General features: G+C 38.8%; 1 protein-coding gene across 1 annotated transcript; it reads left to right on the forward strand.

The window, feature by feature from the left end:
• The first annotated feature begins 239 nt into the window (after positions 1-239).
• On the forward strand, positions 240-5,046 carry MAP10 (microtubule associated protein 10). Its single transcript, XM_035008468.1, has one exon. It carries the CDS (start codon positions 511-513, stop codon positions 3,229-3,231), a length of 2,721 nt encoding a protein of 906 aa, XP_034864359.1. The 5' UTR covers positions 240-510; the 3' UTR covers positions 3,232-5,046.
• Positions 5,047-9,423: the final 4,377 nt, after the last annotated feature.

A 9,423-nucleotide genomic window follows, 5' to 3' on the forward strand; every position in this document is an offset into this window, starting at 1 on the left:
AGCGCTACCATAATTTACTCAGATACTGGCTCCCACGCCGCTTCAGAGCAGTGTCATCATCTTTTGGGTGGACCAGCAGCCAGAGAAGGCCCACCCTGGAGAGTTAACTGGCTTTCTTCTGCCCTGGGGTCTGGAAAGGGAGTCCTGATTTACTTTCAACTCTCCTGAGACAGAACTGACCTGACCTCAAAAGTGCATGAGATCTACATGGGTAAAAACGTGGCCAAAACAACAACAACAACAACAACAAGTCTGATTTCTTGCATCATATTATCATGCCTCGGTATTACAAGTAATTGTGTTAACATAAGCCTGGAAATCAGAACACATCGAACAGCGAGAATTCCCAGAGCAGCGGCGGCCTAGACCTGCGGGGGGCGGGGGGAGGCGGGGGGCTTAAGTCTCGCGAGAGAGCAGGCACAGGCGCCGTGGTCTCCCTGGCTCTCGCGAGAACCAAGCTGCGTCTTCCCGTTCCCCGAGACAGCGGTGGCGTCTCCAGGGGCAACAGCAATGGCGGCCCCCTTGTCCGAGCGGCTCTTCTCGCTGGAGCTGCTCGTAGACTGGGTGCGTCTTGAAGCCGGGCTGCTGCCGCCGCCGCCCGTGGTCGCGGTGGAGGAGGAGCAGGAGGAGGCCGAAGAGGAGGAGGCATCGCCGCCACGGCCATCGCGCGACTTGTGCCCCGCCGTGGCCTTCCGCCTGCTGGACTTCCCCACGCTGCTGGTTTACCCTCCTGAAGGCCCCGGCGCCCCAGCCCCGGAGCCCCGGCCCGGCCTGGTCAGCTTCGGTCGCGGCAAGTCCTGTCTCTTCCGCCTGCACCCCGCCACCCTGCACCGCCTGCTCCTTCGGACCCCGCTTCACACCCTGCTACTGCAGCTGCCCCCTGGGCGTCCGACTCCCGCCCCACAGCTCCTGGGTGCCTGTAGCATCTCGCTGGCCGCCGCCGCCCACAAGGTCCTGGGACAGGCCGCCTCCGGCTGCTCCCAGGGTCATCGAGGAAATTTCCCTCTGCATAACCAAGCTGGGGATCGGATTGGGTACATTGCTCTGGGCTACCGCTTGACCGATTTGGGAAGCAGCTTGCTGGGCCATCTTGAGAGGCCAGTTACTTCCACAGGAGGTGGGGTGGAGCGTGTAGAGGTCAGTTCCCAAACCCTGCAGGAAAAACAGCAACCAAACTCAGAGCCAAGAGCGAGAGATGCTGATAGGTTTCTCGTGGGTTTAAAAATCCCAAAGGTACAGAAGGATTTGGAGGAAGGAGCTTCCCACAGTAAGAACAACTCTGGTAACACGGTTTCTGTGAAGCATGGCAAAACCAAGTCTATTTGTTCAAATTCTAGTGGTGTGAGGAGCGTTAGCCCCCCAGATCAGGAAGTCACAGAGTTAGACATTGAAACCAACACTTTTTGCCCCCCTCCTCTGTATTACACTCATTTGACCCAAGAAAAGATGTCTCCTGTACAGGGTACAATCACCATTAAGCCTCAAATAAATGTACCTGAGGAATTGGATGCTCTTTTTCTAGAGGAAAATCATGCAACTGCCCCAACACATACTGATTCTCTGAAACCTACTAATTCTGGGTTACATGAGAATCCTCCAGTGCTCATAAATGCTCCGCATGTTCAGGATATAGGAGCAAGTGATCAAACTACAGATCATGCTCAAACTGAACAAAATAGAATTAATACAGTAAGGCAGCTGCCTTTGTTAAATGCTTTGTTGGTTGAGTTGTCCGTGTTATACAACCAACCTGTGGCAAGCCCTACTCAAATACATCCTCACTTAGCCTGGTTATATAGAACTGAGGATAAGAAGTCACCAGAATGCACATGTAAATCTGAATCTAAGGATCGGCTTTCTATGGGGGGAAATGAAAAGTCAGCAAATCTTCAGTATAAAAAGAACCAAGCTGAAAATCTCAAAAAAGGTAAATATTTTGAAAAGAACAGTGGTAACCCCCCCCACAGAGTTGCAAGGGGGAAGTTGCTTTACGGTTTAACAAATACACTTAAACTACGTTTAAAGCAGACAAATCCTGATATGTTGGTAGTACATGAAAAAAGAGAGCAGTATAGAAAAATGCAAGCACAGATGTTAGGTGCAAAACTCAGAACTCCACCATCCAAAGTTAAAGTATTAAGCTTTGCAGAACAACATCAGAAGCCACACCAACTGCCCAAAGATAAGTGTTTGGGATTAGATGCATCTTTTGCTGAAAACAGTGATACCTCAAAGCAAATCAGTGGAGTTTTTGATGACCATAGCACAACTAAAGAAACTAAACTGAAATGTGCAACTGAAAAAGCTGTAGATTGTGGTGAACATAGAGCCAATAATGGTTTATTGGAAGAAATTGTGAGTCCTGCAAATTCCATTGTCCCTGAAGGTTTTACTCATGCAAGTATTTTGGAAGGAAAAATGGAAATGAAAGTCCAAAGTTCATGTGTTTTCCAACAGGTTGCAGTTGTTAACAGAATTGTAGTAGATAAAGAAATAGAGGATAAACAGGTCAAAACCACCGATGATGACACTCTTATTGATGATATCAGTGAAAATAAACCAAGTAAAAATAGTTGCTCTGAAAGCATCTCAGAATTAAAGTATTCTGATGACTTCACCAGCCTTTGCTCTTCTGAAGATTTCTATACCACTGAGGACACTAGCAGAATTTTACAAGCTCATGATAGCAGTCCAGGGGCAGAAAATCCAAAACATAACCAATACACAAGTAAGTCTAGTGAAACAGTACTGTCCATAAGAAAAAACAGCAGTGAAAAGAGTTCTATTCTTAGCCCACCTTTTTCAGCTGGATCACCAGTACACTCATATAAAAGATCTCTTATTTCAAAGATTCAAGATAAAAGTTTGGAGGAAACGTCTAGTATCTCTAGCAGTGATTTATCTTCATCACACTGGATTGAGGAAAAAGAAAACCAGAGAGATCGAAACAGTATGTGTAATTCTAAAGTTATAAAGAGGGGTCAAGACATCTCTATTAAACTTAAAACAAGAACTGGTTGCAAGTCTTCAGAAAAAAGCCAGTCACCTCGGACATCTCAAGTGAGTTCTTATCTGCCATCTAATTTGTCAGAACTAGAACTTAATGTCCTGGATAGCACTACACCAGATCGCTTTGACGAAGATGATGAAGTTGCTTCACTAAGTATTTCCAAACAATGCAAAGATATTTGCGAATTAGTGATAAATAAACTTCCAGGATATACAGTGTGAAAATATGTGCTTTTAAAAAAAATTTCATCTTTGTATAACCTATGTGTACTGTTAGTGAAACAGTTTTTAATATTTTAGTATATAATACTTTAGTATATAAATTACATGAGTAATTCTTTTTAAGAAATATGTTATTTTGATGTCTAGATAGTATTTATTAAATTGAACAATATTAATCATGAAATCACCTGATAATCTAGGTAAGATTTAAGTTGTTTAATCTTATAAGAATAAAAGTATCTTTCTAAACTATCTCAAAGTATCTATCTGAAAGTATCAGTCATCCTAAAGCTGGCTTCAGGCTTTACACCATTACAAAAAGAAGGCTAGTTAATAAGGATGACCTCAGATTTTAATGGGAATAAGTCATTTAACAAATATAGAAGAACTTACTCTGTGAGATGCAGAAAGGTACAAAAATATTTAAGATATAGCCCCTGTATGTAGAGCTTACTGTTTTATATAGACATGAATTCTTTAGGGAAATCTTAGATACATACACATCCCATATCCCCAACAGATGAAGTCCTTTTTTATATGTTGTCATTGTGCTCTGTACTTTTTTTTTTTTTTTTAATGCAGTTTGTGTGATGACTTGATTAATGTGTATCTTCTGTTAGGCTTCAGTTTTGTGATGGAAGGGACCATATCGGTTTTGCCCACCAGTGTAGTATGTTCTTAGTATCTAGCACAGTCTAGTATGTGGTTGGGGTGTGATGATAGCATGTGTTGAACAAATTAATGAAGGCCATGCATTTAAAATAACCTGATGGGAGGGAATAGAATTAAGTAAACAAGCAAAAATCCTGAGAATAAGCAGCAGAAAATCCTTATTGGAAACATGGTTATTTGACTACAATATTTTTGTTTTGCTGTGTATAAACAGCCTGCAGGTGTTCAACAAATATTTAGGGAAGGAAGCTAAGAAAGGTGTCTTCCAGTTTCTTATATAGAAATTCAATTTATTGTTGTCATTTCAGGTTGTTCCATAGTTATTTTTAAAGTATGAAAGTTTGTTTTTAGGAAGTCTAGTGATCATTTCTTTATAATTTCTTCCCATTGGTTTTGTACTTAGACCTTATTCTGTGTTCAAATGTTTACATGTAGTTTTTTTATGTGTTTTATTTTAATTTTTACGCTTTTTAATATATCTGATATTTTTGGATGTATGAAGTGAGGCCCTAATTTTCCTTGCTTTATAAGTAATTAAATAACTATGTAAGTATTATCTTTTGAATGATAATAACAGATAAAATGTAGAAAGGTGGTAAGAGATGAGGATGTTATATTTTGAGAAACAATACGAATAAAAGAAATATGGGAATGAGCGTAATGTATTCATGGGACTGTGAAAATATCGTGATTCGAATGGTAGATTCATGCTACAGAGTGGTAGAAAGGAAATTTGTTGAGTAAGAAAAGTCCCAGATTGTAGGGAGCTTCAAATGCCAAGCATAATAATAAAGACCTAAGCAATAGAAACAATAGAGTATTTCACAAATGAGCACCGATATATAGTCATAACATTTTGAGTATTATAAAGTACTAAAATAATTTCTGGGAGGCATGGAAATTATACCAGTAAAAGTTTTGAAATATGAAATGCTTTTTAATGGCTAATGGCTATGATCTTAATTTTTCAGTTAATATAAAGCATCTACTATATCATTCTAGAAAAAGTATTTCAATGCTAGGTACTGTAGCTAGATATCAACTTGGTATGTAAATTGTTAGCAATTTTTCATTACTATGGAAGAGACAAAAATATAAGCAATAATGTCAAAATCATTAAAGAAATAACTACTTAAAAATCAACTTTTATTTGGAGTAAGTCATTGCCTATGATGGGAATAGATGAGAAAAATGATTAATTCAGTATGTCTGAGGTACAACAAAGACTAAAGCATTAATGTACTTTAAATTAGAAAACTTGAGTAGCTGAATAAGATTCTCTGAGTTAGGGCGCCTGGGTGGCTCAGATGGTTGGGCGTCTGCCTTCGGCTCAGGTCATGCTCCCAGCATTCTGGGATCGAGTCCCGCATCGGGCTCCCTGCTCCTAGGGAGCCTGCTTCTCCCTCTGCCTCTCTTTCTCTCTGTCTCTCATGAATAAATAAATAAAATCTTAAAAAAAAAAAAAAAATTCATAAAAAAAAAAAGATTCTCTGAGTTAGTCCATCAATATTTATTTCTAGAATTGTGGTATGAGTTTTTATAGTTTAATTCTAGTGCAAAATACTTCTTTTCGTGCATTTAGTACTTCCTATTTGCAACCTATCTTCAAATTCTACTTCCATGTTTTAATTCTACAATCTAAAAGCTTAGTTAAGAATATCGTAATAGATACTACTCCTGAAACATTCTTTATCCCCTGAATTGCTTAAAATCATTGAAACATGAAATAGTATTTCAGCCTCTTAAATCAGGGAGACCTGTCATTTAATTGTTTGTAAACTAAGCTACTGCAATCCAGCTTTTCTGATTAGTGTAGGTATTTGAACTGCTGTGGGCAAAGCTGAATGGGAGAGGATCTAAGAAGCAGTGAGCAATAGAAATGTTAGGACCTACCTCTGTGTAGTATTAATACTAGCAGCTTAGGATGACAAGTCCTTTGAACTATTACCATAAGCAGATTCAAAGAGGGCTGTGCAGATGTTTACAATATGTTGGTTTTTCCGTCAGTCATATGCATGCTGTTGATATCTTCAGATACAAAGAACAAGGATGCTGAACTTTCTGCCTTGTGCTTCTGGCTTTCTGTTGAGAGCCCCTCCTTCACATCACAGTTAATTTTTATTTTTCCACCTGTAAAAGCAGTGCATTCGTTATGGAATTATATTTGGGAACCAAACTTTTATTTGCTGTAAACATAGAGTTAAACATCATAAATTAAACAAACTTCTAATTACCACACGTGGTTGGCAAAGCAAAGGAATTTCATAACAAAGGAAGCAACATATAAGATAAACAATATTTACATTTGTCTAATCGTAGACATACTTGGGCCTAGAGATATAGCCATCCTTTAGGCTACTTATGTTTTAATTTGGATTAAGATATCAGGAGTTGTACAGAATGACAATTTATAAGCCAGTACTTGCTGGATCCTTCTCATTTTTAACCTAAAACAATGCAAGGAAAACCTACTTGGTCAAGGACCAAGGCATTTTTACTATTTTTCTCCAGAAATTTTCCTGTCATGCTAGGAAATGACAGATTTCGGGATGAACATTAGGTTGGAGTGCCAAGCCATAGCAATATAATTATTTCCTTATTTTTCAAATACTTCTCTGTTATACTAATAATCGTATTAATTCTAGAAAGAATAGAAAATTCAGGTAAGAGTCTTTGCTGCAAAATTGTATCTTAAGTGAAGGTTATGGTCCTTTGCTTCCAAAATCCCAATGAAATCACAGTTGTAAAAATAAGAATGAACCCATAGTAGCCCTGGCAAACATGGAAAATACTGGTGGTGGACAAGACCATTTGAGGAACTTCTGGAAGATACAGAGCAGGTGAGTTTAAGTTGATGAAAGATGGATTAGAAATCTACTCTTCAGCATTGTCCAGTGAGGGAGCTGCTGGAGAAATGAGAAGATCGTGTTTATTTTCTAAAGAGCCTCAAATACACTTCAAGATCAGTCAGTAGGGCTTGGGAATAGAAGCAAGTTGTGGGCAATTTGGGGATGGAACAGAACTGAGGATGATGTGAGAAGCTGGAGCCCAGCTAAAGGTTTATGTACTAGAGAAGTTGTTGGGACCAAAGAGAAAAATGAGTATTTTTGCTTTTGAAACCAAAATACTTTTTTTTTTTAATGTTTTTTATTTTTTATTATTATTATTTTTTTAAAGATTTTATTTATTTTTTAGAGAGCAAGCAAGAGAGAAACAGCATGAGAGGGGAGAGGGTCAGAGGGAGAAGCAGGTTCCCTGCAGAGCAGGGAGCCTGATGTGGGACTCGATCCCAGGACCCTGGGATCATGACCTGAGCCGAAGGCAGACGCTTAACCATCTGAGCCACCCAGGCACCCCCAAAATACTTTTAAAATGTCTTTTTCAGTTTTACTGGGGAGTCCACTGACCCTTGTGGCAAATTAAAATGATGTAATCCTGGCCTTTGGAGATGGATGAATGGTAATTTGCATCCTCAGTCATGTTATATGAATTCTTGGAGATTATTTCTTCATTATAGGATTGGTTTGAGGATTGAATCAAATTTATCTAGCAAATATGGCAGTGATTGTGCATATGAGTGTTGGGGGTAAATTTAGAATTACAGAGAATATACCATGCTGTCTGTATTTCTGCCCTAGGGGGCCATATATTTTTCATTAAAATCTCAGGAAATCAACTCTTCCTTCCAAAAGGTTTAAACAAATTTTCCATTGCATAACAAGGCCAAGAGGGTAATGGAGATAAAGCAGGACAAAGACTTCTGGCCAGGGAAGAAGACTGTTTAAGACAGGAGAGCCACAAAACTAAGCAGAAGGAGCGCTTCTCAGAATATTAAGCAGTGGGACATCTAGCTTTGTGCAGAGTATTAGGGGGTGGTGAGAGAAGGGGATGGTGGGAGAAGGGTATGCAAAACTTCCTTCCCATTCGTTAAGAAAGGGAACTCTGAGCCAGGGCCTAAGTAAAGACAGATTTTTTGAAAACAGTAAGAAAGCAAATCTAGGTGACCCGGACTACAGGAGGTTGCTTTAGAAACGTCTTTAAAAAAATTTTTTTTTAATTTTCTTTCTGGATATTTTAAGTCTTTCCATAGTAGATGCACAAAAATATTTTCCACTTTTATATGCCTTGGAAGTAAGGATGCAGTGAGTAGGGAAGGAGCTGTGAATAATTTGTCATAATAAAAGAACCGGAAACTTTGAGAATGAGTTGGGAAGAGATGAGACAGCTTTAGGATCAGATACTGTAACTGAATAGGAGAACCCTTGGCAACAGGAATCAAAAGGTTTAGGTTTTAATAAAGAATATTTGTGTTTGTTCAGGAACAGACCAGGATAGGAGATCAGACAAGCTTCTGAGTAATAGTAGGAGAAGTTAACGGCTGAGGTTATATATTGTAAAGAAAGAATGTGGAGTGGAACAGGTCTATGAGTCAATAGATGTTGGTGACTGTAAGATCAGAAACCCACACTTGTAAATTTGATCACTTAGAATATTATCAGGTTTGTTCTTTTATTTTTTTGTTTTTCTTCAGTTTTGTTCTTTTATTTTTTTGGTTTCTTGGTTTTAATATAGTTCTTTTTGAAGGATCTTTTAGTTGAGCTGTAAGAGCAATAGGAAATGGATTGGGTTGTGCTCATAATTGAGCTGAAATCCTAATGGATGAGCAGTATACTCCCAGGGTCTACCTATTGAAAGACAGAAGATATGGGGGCCCTTAGACAACCCTTCCTTTCTACCCAAGGATTTCTCCTTTAGCTATCTATTCTCTCCTGAAAACCTTAGAGAGTTTCTCTTTTTGATTTATTAAGGGAAACTGTTCAATTTCAGAGCTTACACCCAACAACTGCCTGGAGAAACTGTATTTCATTACTTGTGATTTAGGTGTCAATCCTGTAGAGTGAATTGGGACTGAATTCTGGAATCAGAATGACATAAATAATAATGGATTGCTTTAGCTATGGAGGAACCTATTGTCAGAAGATTTTGTCTAAAAATGATTGCTTACATATCCAAAATTCTTAAGAATATTTCCAAGTACTTTGGGACCACATTTGTTAACCTGAGGGAAAAGATGTTTCTAATCTTCTGAAAAGAAAAGTCCAAAATATGAACTTGGCTTCTTGTTAGCAAAATGCTCCCTATCCCTGATATCCTCTGTAATAGCAGGAAGCCAAGTATTTAAGAGGACAGAACTTCTATTTTCAGATGGAACTTCCTTCCGTTCTAATGCTCCTTTTCTGAATATATGATTTCATGGGGCTCTCTTCCTATTTCACTGATCACAGCATGAGCTCATGCTGTCAATCTCTTAAGAACCAGTGTTAGAGGTAGGATTTTACTAAAATTATGGTCTAGCTTTTCACTGGAAAATAGATTTTTTTTTTAAGTATTTTGGTTATGCGGTCTCCATTGTCATTAATTTAACGCTAATACTTCCTGACTTTGAATAGCACTTTACAGCTGATGAAGGACTTCCAGTATCTCATATCATCTTCAGAAGAATCCTATGAGTTAAGCATT

This window comes from Mirounga leonina, unplaced genomic scaffold (genome assembly GCF_011800145.1).
Source record: "Mirounga leonina isolate KUSES-001 unplaced genomic scaffold, KU_Mleo_1.0 Mir_152, whole genome shotgun sequence".
Lineage (NCBI taxonomy): Eukaryota > Metazoa > Chordata > Mammalia > Carnivora > Phocidae > Mirounga > Mirounga leonina.

Bases quoted from the DNA above. Each gene is read 5' to 3' on its own strand.
- MAP10 (XM_035008468.1), top strand. From the start codon at position 511: ATGGCGGCCCCCTTGTCCGAGCGGCTCTTCTCGCTGGAGCTGCTCGTA.